General features: G+C 34.8%; 1 protein-coding gene across 1 annotated transcript in view; it reads right to left on the reverse strand.

The window, feature by feature from the left end:
- Window positions 1-20,392, reverse strand: part of LOC149770121 (uncharacterized) — a 60,995-nt gene extending 40,603 nt beyond the window's left edge. Inside the window, exons 1-4 of the mRNA XM_089949361.1 lie at window positions 20,363-20,392; window positions 18,135-18,366; window positions 5,166-5,408; window positions 2,325-2,447 (exon numbers count right to left, since the gene is read on the reverse strand). Coding sequence (XP_089805487.1) covers window positions 2,325-2,447; window positions 5,166-5,408; window positions 18,135-18,366; window positions 20,363-20,392 — 628 coding nt within the window. The remainder of the gene's footprint in view (window positions 1-2,324; window positions 2,448-5,165; window positions 5,409-18,134; window positions 18,367-20,362) is intronic.
- Window positions 20,393-21,014: the final 622 nt, after the last annotated feature.

Genomic DNA, 21,014 nt, shown 5'->3' on the forward strand with positions numbered 1-21,014 from the left:
TCAAATGGACATACAACATCATGCAGAACACGACACACTACCAATTGGCACTATATAACATAACATTCAAATGGACATACAACATCATACAGAACATGTCACGTTGCCAATTGGCACTATATGACATAACATTTAAATGGACATACAACATCATACAGAACATGACACATTGCCAATTGGCACTATATAACATAACATTCAAATGGACATACAACACCATGCAGAACATGACACATTGTCAATTGGCACTATATGACATAGCATTCAAATGGACATACAATATCATACAGAATATGTCACATTGCCAACTGGCATTATATAACAACATTCAAATAGACATACATCATACAGAACATGTCACATTGCCAATTGGCACTATATAACATAACATTTAAATGGGAATAAGCTTATGATTTCAGTCAACTTTTTTAAAAATTTTCAATATATACTTAATACCAACTCCTACTGGTGTAAGTGTCAAATAAAACTGATAATGCAGAATAATTATCTCATGATAGTTTCTTGTCAGTTGACTTCACTTCACTGGTATTGTACATTAAGACTGGTATTGTACATTAAGACTGGTAATGTACATTAAGACTGGCATCAAACATGCAGTGATTTCACGTGCTTTTATTTTAAATGTAATGAATATTCTGTAAAGGATACTCAAAGAATAAAACCACGTTGTCTCTTATTGACAGGTGTCTTTGACACAGAGGTTCAAATAATCATACATAAAACTGAATGGATATAAATGTAGTCCTTCAAAAGTAGAAGTATTCTTTTAACAGTGTCATTTAGAAGCAGTAATGTCCTTTGTATGTAGGTGTCCATTATGGAAATGTATGTCCTTTTATTTGGATTTTCTTTTATTAGCATGTGTTCTATGTATGCAGGCATCCATTATGGGAATGAATGTCCTTTGTAAGTGGGTTTTCTTCTATTAACTCATGTCCTTTGTATGCAGGGGTCCTTTATGAACAGGAATATATCTTTGATATGCAGGTGTCATTTATGAGCAGGACAGTGTCTTTTATATGCATATTTCATTTATAAATAGGACAGTGTCCTTTATATGCATGTGTCCTTTGAAAACAGATATCCTAAAGGATAGAATTAAACATCAAACAGCTGGTAGCAAATCATTGCTACCCACTTTCTGATTCAGTTGTTGTTATTGTTGTTGTTCTAGGGTTTAACACCATTTTTCAGTACCAGATAGGCTATACATGGTGGCCAGTATAACTGGTAGAGGTGATGTGATGTGATGTGATTTGGATTTTTAATGTAGCTTTAAAAAATTTTCAGTCATATCACTACAATGTCTGCTATGTCATGTTTATAGTGAAACTGGTGGTGGAAGAACCCTGGAAAACCTAGGGAAGAACCACCGACCCATGAGAAGCTACTGGCAGGCTTTTCCACGTACCCATGCTTGCCAAGCCTGAGACTCAAACCCATGGAGACAGAGGTGAGATGGCAGTAATTTGGAACAGTAAGCGCTTTAGACCACTCGGCCACTTGGGACCCCTCTGATTCAGTAGGAAAATGACTTAAAGAAATAGAATTCATTTACTTTACATAAGTTAGTTCCTTTATATTGTTCTCGCACACTTATGTGGAGCAAGTTATCTGCCATTACCTTTGGGTGCAAACGACACTGAATTGTGTCCACTCTCTTCTATGGATACTTAAGTACTACTTTCATTAGTACATGCTCGTCGCATCATTATTATGAATGTACTTGCTAGAAAATTCCAGGCAATTTCCGGCAGGCTTTCATTTTAATGTAGACATCTGCAATTTTGATACTTATTCTCACGAGGATGAATATGTTGGAAGTTCATTTTTATTCAGTCAAATTTGAACCATGTCACTTAACACTTAAAGTTTTCCTTTCAAAATTCTTGGTAGTAAACATTTTTCTACCAGATTTTTCACCAGATGGCTAAACCATATATATATAACAGGTCACATTTTTTTTTACTTGCTACTGTATGTTATATATACTGTGTCTTTTGGATGCAGGTGTCCTTTATGAGCAGGACTGTTTTTGTATTTTGCATCCTTTATGTGTGGGTGTATTTTTTTTATCAAGACTGTCCATTGTTAGCATGTTTTCTTTGTATGATGTGTCCTTTACATATAGGTACTCACATGGACAGGCTTCATTGTATTAAATTATTGAAAATCTATCATACTATTTGATCTTGTGCAAGAATTAAAAAATGTTAACAGGCAAGAAAAAACCTAATATTTATTTGCCTTTGGTAAAGTAAAAACTAAAATAAATTTACAAGACCTGGCTCAGTTAAACTCACCTCCAAAGTAGATCCCTATTCCCAGAGCAATGGCTACCAAACAGATGCTGACAAAGATAGCCACTATGATTCCACATATTTTCTTTTTTGGTTTAGAAGACTCCTCTGATCCCTCAGATTCAGCTGGGGAAAAAAATGATATGATTTTTATGATGTTAGATTTTTGAGAATTTTTTCAATATTGATATTAACATACTTGTTTCACACATAAATTGGTATAACAAGGTCAATGCCATAATCATACGAACTGTAAACAATTGGATGAAAACCAAACATATCCAACAATAATTAGATATGGATCACAAATGATGAACCAAAAGCAAACTCTCATATAATTTCAGAGTCCATTGCTCCCAAAACAGGAAATCCAAACTCACAAAAAAAGCAGAACAGAGAAGTGACAGACAATCATGAAAACTATGCTAAATTTTTATGATTATCACAAACTAATATACTGTGTTTTTTAACTGAAGTAAAAAGACAAAGAAGTTGGTCGTGAGGTTAATCTGGAGGTGGAAATGGACACATGAATGCACGTATGGCTGGACACACAGAGAAAGTGATCACTACATTGAGTTTACAACAAGATGAGTTCTACAATAATTTTAACAATAGCAGTAGTAGTCCTTGTAACTGCTGCTGCAACTAATGTGATACAAATTTGTTAATTACATCAGCTAAATGACATTTTTTCTTTCATTGATGTAAAGTTTATAACTAAAAATACAACTTGTTACTGGAGATAATTTTATCTGAGTCTTCTTATAATTCAAAACATTAAAATCTGAATCAATTTTCCTGGAGCAGAAAGCTTGACTGTGTATCTCCAATTACAAGCAACTGGTCTAAACATGAAGTGACATTTGGTTCAGTCTCTCATCTCACCATAATGCAATGTAAACTGACTTCTTTATGAAGGAGTTGATATTCTTGTACAAGCAGAGCCACAGAGAGTGATCACAGGCCCTGGGGTAAGAAACACCCAGGCCTCTTCTAGTTCTAGTTCAAACAAAAGTTTTCTTTTATAGAATTAAAAACTGTTATTTGGCTCGGGCCCCAGGGAACTATCCCCAGTTCTGCCCCCTTCTTGTCAGCCCTGTGGTGGAGACCACTTTGACTTGTTATGAGGCTTCTGCTGAAAATGGGTATTCAAGGATGCAGCATAATGCATTTAAACACCGAGTGAATCTGTACATTTCAATTAATAAATAATTACTAAGAACAAGACCAATATATAATGCAATCATTATTTAATTTTCAGCTATCACTTAAACTAATTGACCTTTAATATAAATAAGTCAGTCAATTTTTATGAGGTAACAAATGATTGGTCAGTCACTGGCAGTATATATAGCAGATCATCATTGATTGGCCAATCACTGACAGTATATACAGTGGATCATCATTGATTGGCCAATCACTGGCAGTATATACAGCGGATCATCATTGATTGGCCAATCACTGACAGTATATACAGCAGATCATCGTTTGGCCAATCACTGACAGTATATACAGATCATCATTGACTGGTCAATCACTGGCAGTATATACAGCAGATCACTATTGCATACTGTATATACTCTTGAGTCAAACTGCAAACAACAAAAACCCTGATCTACCATAGCATAATGTACCTGAAGATCAGGGTCTATGTTGTTTGTTCTACTAATTATTCCTTACAAACTGAACAGACCCAGATCAGCCATTGCACTATGTGATAGCAGATCTGTGTCTTTGTAGTTTGCAGTTGGACTTTTCTTACAAGTGAGTATATACGTAATCTGTCACATCTGTTAGCAGACTGCTTTGAAAGAAACGTCACACAGTAAATACATGCTCATGAGGTATGTACCCATTAGGCACTGACATTAACAGTTGTTGTTGTTGTAGTTGTTGTAGTGTTTAATGCCATTTTTCAGCACACAATAGGCTATACATGGTGGCCAGTATTAATGGTGGAGGAAGAACCCGGGAAATCCCTGGAAAGAACCACCAACCCTCAAGAAGTTACTGGCATGCTTTCTCACATACCCACAATGGCCCAATCCAAGACTCAAACCTACGCAGACAGAGGTGAGATGGCAGTGATCCGTAACAGAGCGCTTTAAACCACTCGGCCACTCAGGGCCCCTATTAACAGTTGTAAAGATCAAATTGAAATTCATAACACTGAAAAATTAGTTGCAGTAAATGGATGAATAATAAATAATGTACATACATTGTGTATGAGTAGTTCCTTGTGATATTTGTAATGCAATTTAAATGCTTCAAAAATGGATTATCATTTTCTGTGACACTGAAGTTTATTTTACTGGCTAGCTATCATTACTTGCAAACCATAAACAATTTCCTTTCCATTTTATGACCCCTTCCTTTTTGAAAGAAAACTTTTAGAAGTTTACATAGATGCAATCAACTATGTACAGGTAGTCATTTTTATAATTTCTACATTTTCATATTTTAAGCTCATTTTTAATGGCTAATGCAGTAATTGTCAATTGTATGCTTTTACTATTTCAGAAAAGAATGCCAGGTAACTAAATAAATTTATACTTGAACGTAAATTGACCATCACAAAGGACCTGAGATGAGGCTAGAATTTATTAGAAATATGATAACAACCATAATTATATAATTTATTTTGGGTAAGATGCAAAAAGCAGTATTTATCTTTTACTGCATCTATATTTTGTCTATCCATTTTGCCCACTCTATTTCACACCACCAATACAATGAAAACAAACTTTAATGGACAAGTTTGATTGAAGTTTTATATGAATAACTACATAGTTTGATAACAGCATATGTCTTGCTATAAAATTTGAAAGTTGTTACAAATACTCTTCATATACCACTCAGGCCAGCCTGAGTCTGCTCCTTCTGTGTTTGGCCAGCCTGGATTGGCTGTCTCTGTGTCAGGCCTGCCTGGATTGGCTGTCTCTGTGTCAGGCCTGCCTGGATTGGCTGTCTCTGTGTCAGGCCTGCCTGGATTGGCTGTCTCTGTGTCAGGCCTGCCTGGATTGGCTGTCTCTATGTCAGGCCTGCCTGGATTGGCTGTCTCTGTGTCAGACCAGCCTGGGTCAGCTGTTTCTATGTAAGGCCAGCCTGGGTCAGCTGTCTGTCAGGCCAGCCTTGGTTGGCTGTCTTTGTGTCAGGTCAGCTTGGGTTTTGCCTCTCTATGTGTCCTTGAGAAGGTCAATTAGCTCCCATTTTCTTACATGATATAGCTAGTTTAATTTGTTATCCATTAAAATCATTTATAAACCCTGCTAGATCAAAACTGTTGTTTAGACAACTATGTCCAATACTTAGATGCCAAATCAGAATGATGTGATTCCAAAAACTTAATAACAAATCAACCTATAAAAGGTTACAACATGCTGAGGCACTTGGAGTAAAGTGACTTGCCTGGGAACACACTATGGCAACCAGTTCACTTATTTTATCCATGATTCAAAATGGCATCCTTTTTGTTGTAAGTCTGGCACACTGACCACTGAGCTGTCTTGGTATCTTTTTCTAACAAAAGACTAACAAGTGCTCATGTGGAGACTTGAGAACCACTAAATGTCAGACTCTTTATTAAAGGAACAACTAAATGTTGGAACCAAATGTCAAAATCTTCATATAGAGAATGACAAAATGTCAAAATCTTGATCCTGAATACCACCAGGTATCTTAATCTTGATCTTGAATAGCACCTGGTATCTTAATATTGATCTTGAATATCCTGAGGTGTCTTAATTTTGATCCTGAATACCACCAGGTATCTTAATGTTGATCTTAAATACCACCAAATGTCTCAATCTTGGCCTTGAATACCATCAGGTGTCTTAATCTTCATTCTGAATACCACCAGGTGTCTTAATCTTGATTCTGAATACCACCAGGTATCTCAAGATTGATCTGGAGAACTAACAAATGTCTTAATCTTGATCTAGACAGTGACCAATGATCTGAATTTTGATCTTAAGAACAACCAGCTGTTTTGAATCTAGATCTTGCTGACCTCCAAGTGTCTGAATATGGATCTTGATTACACATAGTATAAGCCATTCACAGGCAAATGCACCAGAAATGAGATTAGAAACAAACCTGTGTGATCGCTCTCTTGAGAGCAACTACTGTGTCTGCACACAATTGCTGCTTTCTTAAGCCCATTGTGAAAATGTTCTATGCAGTGTTGTACTTTAACACTTTACCCAGTGCTGGATTAACATCTTTTAGGGTCCTAAGCACTGAAAATAGTATGGTTCCTGCCTTCTACGAAACCAAAACAATATTAAAAGTTAAAAAGTTAGGAAAATACCAGTGTTGCCAATATTCCAAATCAAGAAACTCATACATGCAGATTAAAATAATCATATATAATTCATTCAATTTTATAATCAACAACTAAATTGAATTTTTCTGGTGCCCCTGTTGGGCTGGTGCCCTTAGCACATGTTTAGTGTGCTTAATGGGTAAACCAGCACCAACTTCACCCCCAAACTGCCAGTATCCCCCTAAATATTACAAATCCACATATCTTGTGCAACATGTTTAGGCTCTAGTAAACAGTAACAAACGAAAGAGTGAAAACAACAAGCTTAGAAAAATTTAACAAATAATTTATTTCATTGGAAAAACAATGAAAAAATGAAAAGAAAAAAGAACTTATGGTGTTAAGAATCAAATCCAAAAGTGATCCAAGAATAATCCACGAATCAAATTTTAAAAGACCTACTAATGAAATGTTCTAATGAATTTTGAGTTTGAGTCACAACTAAAAATCCAAAATGGAAGGTGATACAGTTGCTATAGCTAGTATTGTGATGTTTGTGTCTACATTTCTTTGTGAACCACAGAAAATATTATTCTGGTGTTTGAATTTCCAAATAAAATTAGAACTGTCTTTGTCCAAGACACTTTTCCAGTGTCCAAGGTAAAAGCCCAAACTGAGAAATATCTCTCTAAACATCACTCATAAATCTAACTACTGTGCAATTTCAGAAAACCCAGAATTGCAAAACAGGGCTGTTTGCAATCTAAAGTCACATAATCTCAGTATGACCGTGATAAAAACCAATCATTTTACTCCAAGAATAAAAACAGAAAGTTGTTTACTTGTCTCAAAGATTTCTGAATCAAGGTCAGGAACTAAGTCAAAAATAGAAACAGTGTTTCTATTTTTAGGTGTTTATGAAAAGATTCAGGCCAAACTGAATTTTCTGGAAAGTATCAAATTTCTAGTAAACAAAATTACATTACATTGACATGTAATAAAATTTAAAATAAAAACTTTTTAACTTACAAACATACAATTAAATTAAAGCAAATATAAATAACACTTCATAATTGTTTGTGCAGAAGGTGAGTTGGTGCAGAGGTACATACAATGTTTCCTTGACAACCTAACCAAGCTCTTAAACACCTGGGAAATTCAAAATTGATCTTATATCCATACCTTTTCCAATACTTGAAATTCTGGTTTACATGTAAAACTAAATTGGACGATAAATCTTTAACAACCTTTGCCAGTAAAATGTTTCTTTTATCTCTTATGTTAATAAGGAAAGAATAAGACAAATAGTGTATTAACCTGTCCATAAGGGAAAAGCACAAAGGGGGGGGGGGGGTAATATCTCCTGACTAGACAAGAAAATGATTAGAAAATATCAAAGTAAATGATTTTTTTATAACCTCTTACATAAAATGCAGCCAATAGATAAATGCTTACATTAAAAAAAATTTATCTTCTGACCTAAGATACATTTCTGAAATGAATTAGAATTAAGTCAGCATAAACAAAATTTAACTGAATGTGTCTTTTACAAAATTCATTTCTGTTTCATAGATACAAATTCCATACAAATATTGGCTTCAATAAAAAAGAAAGAGTGGGGTTAATCCTCTCCATGACCTCTCTTGTCCTTTTCTTTAAACCAAGCAGTATTATATCATGCATTGTGAAAACTGTAGTAAGCTTATATGCCTAGCAGGATAACACCTGGTTTGATTAACAGTAGTCAGGGATCACATGACCATAAAATGTGGAGCAAAACTTTGCCCTAAATAGCCCTGGTCTATTACCTGGGGCAAAGACAAAGCCAACCTGTTCTCAGTTGATCCTTGGAGAAATAAAGGGATTAAATTATGTAAATAATTGCTATCTAGTGATGCATGACTATTTCTACTACTGGTTTATGCTGTAACAAGTGGCTTTATTGCCAATATAACTGCTATTACAAATGGTTTTATTTGCCAAGATAACTGACTACTGTAAAATCAGGCAAATTAACTGAGCTACAAATGGATTTATAAAGCAGTGTTCTACCTAGTATCCCAAGGGCAGGGAACATTGTGTCTCTCACCCTCCAGATTTGGGGTCACACATAATTTTAAAGTGACAAAGGAAAATTAAATATGCAAAGAAAAATTAGATAATCTTGCTTGTTTCAGTAGTTTGCCATCTTAACTTTGTCATATTTTCCTTGGACGCTTAATTATTGAAATAAATGTTTTATCATGGGATCAAATAACTCATGAAAGCATTAACGTTTGAATATCTGGTTAACATAAAATCAGCTGCACCATGGAATTTTCCAGTCTGGATCTTCACCTCATGTAACTTAAGTGTTCACTAACTATCTACCAATATATATTATAATACCTCAGTTTTGTAAATCACATTTCTTTTGAAAGTAATCATTAATCAATTGAGAAATTATGTAGTGGATAAATTAGTCTCTTTTATCCTCAATTCAGCCTGAGATATGTGTGACTTGAATCTCGAAAATGTGTTAAATTAGTGTCTGTCAAAGCCCATCTTTTTTGTTGCAGGATTTATTGTTTTCAAATGGATATGTACCGCCATCTTAAAGTTTTTATTTCCTTTACAGATGTCAATAAATAAAACATTAACATGTCCATATGCAAAGAGTCAAGATATGGGGGACATTATAATGTACAAAAAAAAATCAGAGAAAACATGTGAGCCTACATTCTATATACAACACTGGTAAAGGTACCTACAATGAAACTGACAATTTTCTTATCAGTAACTAAAATCTGGCATTTAAAAATGAAAATTGTGTGACAGCACACCTGAGTATGTGCAGTTCGCATTTGGACTCTGCTTAAACAGTACCATATAATTCAGATATAACAGCAAAGCTGGAATTATACTTATCTACAGCCAATATATATTTTCTTAAATGTACAAGCTGTTTGTTAGCTGAGTAGCTGCCTAAATATGTTGATGTAAAAGGAAGGAATGAAAATCTTTTTTCAGCGGGGGTGGGGTGGGGGGAGGAGAGCAGTCCCAAATTTTACAGATGTACAAAAGAATGGGTTTGATAGTGTGATCAAAAATGTGAAGAGTTCTTGTTTTACAACTTAAGATTGAAATGAAAAACTTTAGCTTAAATAATAACCATCATCTCTTTTTTTCTGAATAATTACTGCTTTATTAACATAAAAAATCCAGAGAAAGGAAAGCCTGGATTCTTGTAAGAGGATGTTATGAACTCTTTTGTTTGTTGTTGCAAATCACAGAAGTAGAATATCCTGACTTTTTATTTGCTAATGTTGCCGTAATGTGCATACACCATCCACTGTAATACTGCTCCAATACATTCAAATGTTCCTGCTAACCAATGTTGCCATAGATAACATATAGGAAGGAGTAGTGTGGTTTATAAAATCACAAGTTTAACATCTGCTGGATTGATCCTATTGTACCTGGATTCTAATATTTTGCTAAGTTACATACTGCATCCCAGTAAAGTACATAATATTCGATGTAGTACTTGGTGACAACTTCCATTTGTAAGTATATTTTCTTGTTAGATTCCCATTGCATTTCTCATATCTGCCTAATATCTTTATTTACAAAGTTCAAGATGCCTGCAGTGGTTTAACAGAGATATTCTGCTAGCAAAATCTGCAGCTGGGTCAAAAGTTCAAAATAGTCCATGACCTCGGGCCAAAGAAATTTTCAGACCCTGAAAATATGTACTACTCTGACCCCTATATTAAACGAGTTATGATCTTCTATTGGGAACTTCATTTTTGTAACTATAGGAAAAGGGTGGTATTTGATGGGCTAGGTAGGGTGTTTCCAACTCCTATATATGTTAGTCACATGTAGAACAGAAAATACTTTCCATACAAGTTACAGGTGCTATAATTGACTAATTGTCTCTAATAAGATAGTCATGCCTATTTTAGAGTCCACTACAACTTTTATTATCCAGTGGTACCTTTGCTAAATATAGCATCTGTTGGGTATGCATACACCATGACACCTAATTTATCAAAACATACTTGATATGTGTTGAAATCACTCTTAAATTTAGATAGAAAAGATGCATATATCTTGATTTAGGCTTGTTCTCGTCTGTAAAATTTGAGGTGCGATGGTAGAGAGTAAAAATGTGAGATTTCAACCGAGATGTTTAACCAAGAAAAGTGAATCTGCACTCTTCCTGCACAGCAGAATAGTTTTAATTTTATTACATACTTTATCTATTAATAGGTCCAACGAAATGAAGAAAAAACCCACTGAAAAATAGATAAAAGAATAGAAAGAGTGACATCTACTTGTGTCATTTACAAGAAAGTTTAAGCTGATTGATGCAGCTTTTCATCCATGCTCATCCACTTCCACTCTCTCCCTTATTTTTCTAATTTATTTTTTAAATTGAATAAAATATTAAATGTAATTTTATCTTTCATTTCAATTCAAATTTTAGTCTGTGGTCACCTGCATCGCTTGCCATGCCCACCATGTATGTCGACGCAATACTTTACAGAAAAATCATATTTTTGGTTCGTCAGAAATTTCTCTGCAAAAAAGGAAACAAAATCTTTTTGGACTACCAAGTCTTTTTCTACTATTGGACTCCTTCTTCTTCTTCTTCTTATTATTATTATTATAATTATTATTATTATTTAAATTACCCAAGACATGTCACAGTGGCAAGGTTGGGTGTCTTGTATTCACTGTTTACAAAAATGAAGTTATCAACAGCCATATATAACTAAAACATAAGTAATCTGCACAGTATAAAAACCTTATATTTAGCAAGCAAGCATGTATTAACGATATCTCCAGAACAGACTAAACCCCTGTGATCAATCAAGCCAGATTCTGCCCTTTTGTAACATACAAATGATTACAGTCAAAACCACTTTAGCAATTGCATTAGTGTCATGTTTACCCCGACCCAGAGTAGCCCAGTTTGAAACATGTATAATCAAGGTAATTCTGACGGGTCATTGTTTGATGTCGAACATTGCCGAAGGCTATCACTAATCCGTTACGTAAGACTGTTGTGGCTAGAATCGAAAAACCGGACATCGGTGTCGAAATGTTTCCAAGATCAAAAGAAATTGCATGAAGAAGTGGGAGTGTCCTAACTTCTTTCCCCTGCAAACAGACAGATTGAACTGGCCGCTAAGACGATTGGACAGGGGCACAGCGCCACCCAATCAGAATCGAGATAGGGGGAGACCTTGATTTGGGTAGAATGATATCCCTGCGTTTTTCGGCAAAAGTTAGTTCGCTGAGAGAAATTACCCAGAGAAGAGGTTAGCGTAACTCCGAATAGCCATTCGTTATTGGCGGGAAAATCTTAGAGCGGGAAATTCTAAGTACAGAAAGCTTCAAAAGGAAGCTTTGAGGGACAGACCAGTTAAAGGTTGGTCCCGTAGTCTCGCATAGAGAGACGGAGGAAAGGAGAAGAAAGGTGAAGTGAAGTCTGGAGCGAAGTTGGAGGAGATAGTAGAGATGGAAACAGACAAAGGAGGAGTTAGAGGAACGGAAAGAAGGAAGGAATCAGCGGGAAGAAATAGATGAGTAGATGCAAGGACAGGGGGAAAATCGAACTCACACTGTAAATCACGGGATGAATCAGGCTGTCACTTGGTCGAGGGAAAGACGAGTGATTGGAAGTTATCGTTTTTAAATTATCACATTTATTAAATTGTTATTGATTGAATTTCATCTTCGTGTTCTCTATAATTTAACCGTCGGCATTGCTGACTGGGGGCTCAGAGCTGTAAATCTACATCATCACTAATTTAACTTTCTAACCTAACAAGCCAGGGTGGAACTTTCAGTTTAATTTAATTAAATTATATTGGGAGAACCCCACCCCAATACGACAGAACGTCACAATTGGCAATATCGGAGATGTCATGTGGTCAATGTTTTAACAAAAATGCTGTAAGATTCTGCCCATGTGGACATACATAAATCCAGTATTAACATGTTTCTAACTGAATTCTGATTTTGGTCAATTCTGTTTAAACTGAAAAGTTATTTTTTTTTCTTCAAAAGTTTAAAGTTGAATTTACCAGTAATGAGTGACCATGAACTATATTTATGGATAATATTGGATGTTCTTGTTTAATCCTTAAAGCTGTCCTCATTAAAATTAAATTTTCTTTGTAACCTTTTTTATAAATTTTATATGGATACAAAATTCCAGGTAAAAATGACTAGTGTTGTTGTGACAATACTAAAAATTTGTTTGATGTACTCATAAAAGTTGGCATAAAACTCTCAGTTAATATTACCAACTTTTCAATGATATAATCCCAATAACCCATCATTTATTAAAACAGTTATCTAACCCTATGATAATATCTTTTTTCTGACATTAATGGTTACTGGTACATGTACCAATGTTTGTATTGTGTTTTGTGTTTTTTTTCTTCACTATTACTATTATTATCATTATTATTATTATTATTATTATTATTATCAACGCAGCTTAAACAACTTTATTTATATCGCTACGATGTCTGCAGTGTGGCAGTTTATAGTGATGTCTAGCACTGGGGCATCATGCCGAAGACATGTAGCATGATGTCCCACCCAGTCACATTATCCTGACAACAAGCCTACCAATCCTAACACTAACCAAGCGAGACAGGTACTTGGTAATATTAGAAAAACTGGTAGAGAATACCTTGTTGGTTAATATTGCTACATGCTCTGAAATTTGAATATCGGTAACCAACTGTTATACATAAGTTTTACATTTCTGTTAATTGGATACAATAACATAATACTAGTTTATTGTTCACAAATCACCGCAGCTGTCTGTTTGGCAGGCTTTTCTATCAGCAGGCCCGGCCTTAGGATGTTGAAGTTCCAAGGCAGCAAGCGATGAGCGCGGGGCCACAAGCAAAATAACTGCATTGCCTGAAAGCGCGGGGCCCAAGGCGGTTACCTCGTTCGCCTTGCCCTAGGGCCGGGCCTGTATATCAGTCTAGTGCAACTTCTTCAATGGCACTATGTGATACAAGATTTTTAAAGCCACACTCCATAATGTAAATAACGGGATAAAATCAGGTCACGGGCAGTAGGTTGCACTTAACCTGTTTTAAACATTCACTGTGTGCAGTATGAGAGTCACTTTTACATTGAAAGTATGCAGTGGGGGAATTGGAAGATTTGTCAATTCATTACTAACAGTTGGGCAGCCGCCACGCAAGCAAACCTGCAACTCGCGAGTGGGGGCGGGGGCATAATTTCTTTGTATATGCCACACATTATCAGTGAAATTAAGGTAAAACATGCAGCGAGCTCAGAACCTACTCGGGTATTTTACACACAATTGATAAGAAACGTCTACTTTGCTGCGAAAAAATGTCTTATAATTAGACCCAAAGTTAACAGTGTATAATTTTGAACGCTTTAACAACGATGTTTTGCCCGGAATAATTACATTTAGAAAATCTATTCAAGCCTCACTTTAAGCTACTTTAATTTACTTGAGTACTGAATTATTTTCTCATGCAAAACAATATCTTCTTTATTACAATGTATGTTTCGCATTTTATTCTAATAGACAGTAAATTAAGTATTGCATTCAGAACCAATTTGGTTTATTTCTGCGAGAAATACAAATATGCCTCGATGTATGTCGAAGCAATACTTTACAGAAAAAGCAGAGTTTTGGTTCGTCAAAAATTTTTCAGCAAAAAGGGAAACAAAATATATTCGTACTACCAAATCTTTTTCTACTATTGGACTTTTCTTCTTCTTCTTTTTCTTCTTCTTCTTCTTCTTATTATTATTATTATTATTTAAAATACCCCGGACATGTCACAAGGTTGGCAAGGTTGGATGCCTTGTATTCACCGTTTACAAAAACGAAGTTATCAACAGCCATGTATAACTAAGACGTAAGTAATTTGCACAGTATAAAAACCTTATATTTAGCAAGCAAGCATGTATTTACGATATCTCTTTTAACCCCATATTTCTGAAGATTTCATGAGAGAGAAACAGAGAAGGAGGAGAATATAATCTTGTAGTATTAATATTTATATATTTTTAATCTCTTAAATCAACGGAAAATATAAAATACATCCTTAGTATGGTTATTATCATCAAGTTACATCACCTTATTCACAATACTTGCAAAAAATGTTATATTTCAAAGCATATGTACTTCTTATAAAATGATACATCTTTCAAATAGTTGAATAGTTACTGCCAACTCGACCCCCGGCCGCATAGATGCAGATTCGCACCATAAAAATAATCTGAATGAATTTTCTACCTTAACAGGTGCTTAAGTTCAACATAACTGAACATTTGGCATTCGTCAATAATAAATAATATTAGTATAGTTTGTCTATACACTGTCCGTCGAGAGTGTGGTGCCCATCATGATTTCGAAATAAAAATATCTAAATTAACGTGAGATAACCAGTCGTTCTGATGAGATATCAAAATTTATTTTCAACACGTTGAGAGACTAGTAAATTATTAATATTTATCCCGATGTACACTTATGATGATTGTTGTAAGGGTGAAAAATTTTGTAGCATATTTTGTCTTGGTCAGCGTGACAAAACAATTAACTTTCACTTATAGACTAGGCTTGCAATAAACTGCTGCCTCCGAATAATGGGATACCTTTGGGGCATGATTGGATTTTAAATAAGAACCGCAAGGAAAACGGTTATAAATATAGAAGTAAACATGTTAAGGTATGGTCAAGTAGAGAAAAAATTAAAAAATGACAAAGTAGAGACAGTCTAGAGACAATTTTGGGGTCATTTGAAATAACGTCATAAAATGAAAATATTCAGACGAGTTATTAATATGGGCGGAATAGAAAGAATTGTTCTAACTTCGATCGGCATGCTAAACTTTTGGTGGTTGGAATAAGTTAACCATAATTTGCTAAGCTAACTGGTGGGAGGGGTGTTTCCAAAGTCAAGGTTTTAAGTAATCTACCTCCCGAAATTAGTCAGTCCAAGTTTTCTGCAAAGTCTGAAGGACGCTGAGGAAATGAACAAATGAACAAGAAATTTTCTAGTTAAAAACTTGTCTAAAGGATAGGGGTCTATAATAGTTCGACAGACCCGGGGAGAGAGAGAGAGAGAGAAGAAAATACGGTAAGCTGAACAAGGATTTGGAACAGAAGCAGCAAGGTTATGCTGACATGCCGGCAATTTGAGTTCACTCATTCACTTGATTGATTAAAATGTTATATTTTACATACGGGGTCACGTTTTGTTCTATACCCCTGATCAGATCTCTGTTATTGCATCCATTAATTTCATTTTTTTTTTTTAAATTTATTGTGTGCTCGATTCGGGCAATAACACCGTGGTCGATCATCTGCTAGATAATGGTGCCCAAAGCTACATAACAGGCCGGGGTCATATCACCCACTCACAATCAGTTATCATTTGACCTACCATATTTTTTCAGACCAATACACTGAATTTTATAAGGCAACCATGACGATCCAAATCTATTCACGCTTGTCAGGATGGCTATAAGGTCCATCGTTGAAACGTAGTAATTCGACTACATTTATTTTGAGAGACGGATTCCTGTGCTCACACACACACACACACACTGTCCCTCTCTCTGTCTCTGTCTCTCTCTCTCTCTCTCTCTCTCTCTCTCTCTCTATATATATATATATATATATATATATATATATATATATATATATATATATATATATATATATATATATATATAACTTTCTTCCTGCCGACGTTTTGTAAATTTGTAGATTGTCAACCTTCTTTCTCCAATAACTTTGTAGATCATTGGTCATATATGTGTAGAATGCTGTGGATGTTTACTGAGCTTTTGAAACTTAAAAGGAAGGTATTTAAGTATCTGAGTGAAAAAAATAATCTTACATACAGGATACATTTATATTCTTATAACGTTTACAATGATTAAAAAATATTTCACTGCAATTACCTCTTGTTATGTATTTTATGATTATGGATAAACAAGAAACGTGTGCATGGAATACGATTGCCATACCACAGAAAAAATAACATCTGAACGTAAAACATTTACTAAAAGGATGGAATATGTGATGTCGTAGCCTCGACATGGTCGAAACTATGAAGTGATCTTACACCTTGCAATAGAGCACATACAAATATTGTCAAGAAAATAGATGGCTTTAAAAACTGCTACCTAAGTGAAGTTACGTTCTTCAGGAAGTTTGGCTAAATATACAGTTATTAAGCCTATATAATGTAAATTGTATTGATATGTTTACGCTAACAATACTTTGTAAGCCATTACAGATAACACTATATTCTCGCGGTAATTTGTTTTCTAAATAAGGCTTGCTATACCATATTAAGATATTTTACGATACGTTATTGAATGCAAACTCTGTTTAATACGATCCGTTTACATTTCCAAATAAGGTTACAATGTCTTTATATAGCAAACGCAAAAACAAGAGACTGAAAACGAAAGTAGTATGGCGGGGGATCCAAAAGAAAATATCGGATGACGAAGTTCAACGGAATTTTACACGTATTTCTACTAAAGAATTCAGTAATTCTTTTATTAAATAAGAGGTGTATTCAATTTCTTTCAAAATATGTATGGAACAATTCCATACTTTTTGACAATATGCTTTAAAAACGCCGGATGTGAATCAAAACGGCTGCTCAGTTGATGCATATATGATCGTTTAAGTACCCCATCCACGAAGTACAGGTACTAATATTAGTATTAAATGGATGGATGTACTTACGATCGGATAAGATTAACTCTATATGCCCTGTCGCATTCTTGCTGGGACATAAAGCAATAGCCATGAATCATTCAAGAAACTGCACTCAAAAGTCTCACCATGTCTGTTTGCCAATTTCATATAGATCTGGTTTACTAGTTCTATGTTTTGTGAGTGTTGTTGTGTCGAGCATACATTATTAATGCTCTTGAATGGACACCTTTTTAATGCAGCATGACACTTATGTGACACTGTGTTATACCGCATAAAAAACGTGTCCATGCAAGATCAATGTGGCTATAAATAACGTAAAGGTAGTTGGGGAAGGGGAAGGGTCACGGTTGTTAATAATTTGTAACTTAAGAACATTTTATCACCAAAGAAAGAATACCTCGGCTAATTTCTCATTACTGTATGTCCACCAATGAGTGGATGAGAGTTGAACATGTAGGAGAGAGGTGGGTGTTTGGGATGTGAGGAGAACGGCGGTGGGTATAAATAATAGCATGGGCAAGTACTATATTAACTGATGCGGGAAGATTTAGCAAGTTTTTATTGCAGAACAAGATCTAAAAATTATTAAATTAAAAGTACCCGATCGTATCCACATTCAGGACATTTGTTTCCAGCCGTCTGAAGAAATTTTTTTTGTGTCGGATGAGAAATTGTCACCTTTTTAAATAATATGATCTTTATATCAGTTGAAATAAATCATCTGTGCCACATTCAGTATGACCCTATTTGCAAACTATTCCAGAATAGCAAAACTTTTATGGTAGCAGACGAGATCAGTACTTACCTGGAAGACGATAAGCGTGCGACATGGTAGGCTTCTGACCCAAGTATGTGTTGTCATACAAGTTCGGATCCCGAAAGTGATACTCATATGATGGATAATAATAGCCTTCTCCTTCTACGTTCTCCCCCTCCCAGTTGTTCGCATAGGGGTTGCTGTACCAGTCTGGGTAGTATCTTGGGTACAGAACAGGTGCATCTTTCATAGAAACATTTCGTTTCCTGGACCCATCATCCTGGAGAAAAACAGATACAGAAGCAATCACAATATAAAGGAAATTAGAACTGTTTGTATCTGTGTGGGCTGGGGGTGGGGTAGTAAATGCATGTTGAATAGCTTTACATTATCCAGTTTTGGGCAAGAGTATTCCAAAACTAGATGAATTAAATAAACTGCTGTTGCTGAATTATGCTCTATTACATCTGACGTTATACACATCAAGGAGCAAAATATTTGTATGGAGTAACATATGCTGTTTATCTGTGCTCGATTTTAACAGAAACACTGTATAAAAATTTTTTTTTTTTTTTTTTAAAAAGCGTCATATAGATGATATTGCATTATTTTAGAAAGAAAAGTTCTAAAGCATACATTGATAACAACATTCTTAAAACTGATCAGAGCAGCATCTAAAAATAGGGAAGAAAAAAGAAAAAAAATCAAACGCGCTGAAGGAATAGGCAAACGTACTATCTCTATATATAGCATAGTACGTGTTAATTGATTTTAACTGTATTCCCGATCACATAATTGAAAATATTTTTATGTGGAAGACAGAAATCAATCCTACCAGAATGCTACTGAGTTGAATAAAATTACTGTATATAATCGCACATAAGTCGAGTCCATCTGCAAACAACACAGATCCTGATCTGCCGAGACATTACGTGCCTGCAGATCAGGGTCTCTGTTGTTTATTCTACTCATTACTCCTTTAAAAAAAAACTTCACATAATGCGCTGGCAGATCTGGGTCTGTGCAGTTTGCAATTGGACTCAAATGATAAGCTAGTATAGACGGTAATAGATTGGATTTGAGCGAATAATGGCTGTTTGTAATGATCCTCAGATTGCCAACTGCACTTTGTGCCACTCTGGTGCTTTCATCCGTATATTTAAATAAATTGTTGTTTATAGCTATATCTTTTGTAATTCTTGAGACATCTCTATTATGTGTAATTTTTATTCTTGACTGTAAATTGTAACGATCATCTATAATCAAGATATTGGACAGTTTATTTGTGTACACGGGTATAAAATTATATTTTAAGATGTTAAGAGTGTAGATTGCGTTGGCTCTATAAATAAGTGTTTAGTGTTACGTAGGTGTTTAAGATCATTAATGGTAATACTATTATTAATAAACCTGTTTACTAGTTTTGGGTTGTTTACCATTGGATAAGTCGATCAGATGGGTTCTTACAAGAAATGCTCTTTTTTCCAATGGATAGATTAGGTCAGGTGGATTCTTTTAAGACGTGGGATATTTGCAAAATGTCACGTAGCGAGTAGGTGCAAATGCATTTTCTCCTCGACTTATTGTATATAAATAGGTAGAGATGGACAATTTTTCATTCTTATTTCCTTCGTTCTTGTTGTAACATCAGTCTACAGATGTATTTAATGTTGTGTTTAGATTTATTTGAGAGGACACATTGTTTAGATTATTCATTGGAACTACAAAGTGCTCATTGGACAATTTTTCTGGGAATATTTTAAATTATTCAAAGGCATTTTGGACAATGCCATTGTGATACATCAGGACTGTTGGCAGACCAGTATATTCGAGTATCCGAAATTCATTCCAAACATTTTAATCTTTTGGACTTGAATAGATCATTTAAGATTATTTTGGGTTTACATTAGAATGCTGAAGTTCATCTTAAAGTTTCATTTTATAACTTTGACAATTAAATTATTTCAGTATTAAAAAACTTGGTTTTGCTTCTTTCTCTTACTTAGTTTATGACCATAGAGTCGTAAAAAAATGTATACGATTAAATTTAGCACAACATGTATGTATTCTCTTTACTTTGGAGACCACTTTTGAATGTTAAAAAGATTTTCAAACAAATGTTTCGCAAATTCTCTTAATACAAACTTTTTTCTTCATTCTCCGATTGTTAGCAATGACCAAGGACAAAGTTTGCCCGTTTCCTTACAGAAGTTTTAACCGCAGTGTACTGAATAATTACGAACGGGATTTTCATAAATAATTCGGAATTGTCTCACCTCACCCCAACATCCACTTATCTTCGCCATTAGTTTAAGCTTGGGTCAAACGAAGTGTAGTGAACAAAGGTGTTTTAGTCTTAAGTGGCTGTTGGTACTTTAGTCAATTATGAATGAACAAGGAATGAATGAACATTTTGTCCATCCTCTGATTTATGTATGGGCGCTAATAATAATCCAGACGACATGAAAAAACGTGTATTTATTTATATAACGAAATGTTTCTACCTATTGATGCCCTTTGTATTAAACTTTGATGTAAACGCATTGTGTATTACTCAACGACAGCCTGAAGTGAAATGAATTAATTTTAAGATAAAATTCAAACTAACGTATTTCATGTCAATAGCCTTACACAATTTCAACAAGTCCCATGATCAGGTTTATGAATCTTTTCAATCTTAGTAACTCTATTATCGTACCATTGTCTTACAGGCTAAAAAAAAAACCCAACAGAATCTGAGTCATGACCTTTGCCCATCGAATATAGGTCATACAAATTCTGATTGCCTTGGTGTTGTATATTGTTTACATATATTTACCAGCCAGTATTCGGGAAACTAATAGCTTTACGAATTATTTGTAGTTACATGCAGTACTAAAGTTTCTTGTTTCTCCCCCCCCCCCTCCCGTTAGTTTCAAAGTGCAAAAA

Source organism: Sinohyriopsis cumingii, unplaced genomic scaffold, assembly GCF_028554795.1.
Source record: "Sinohyriopsis cumingii isolate HCF-2022 unplaced genomic scaffold, ASM2855479v2 utg002682l, whole genome shotgun sequence".
Lineage (NCBI taxonomy): Eukaryota > Metazoa > Mollusca > Bivalvia > Unionida > Unionidae > Sinohyriopsis > Sinohyriopsis cumingii.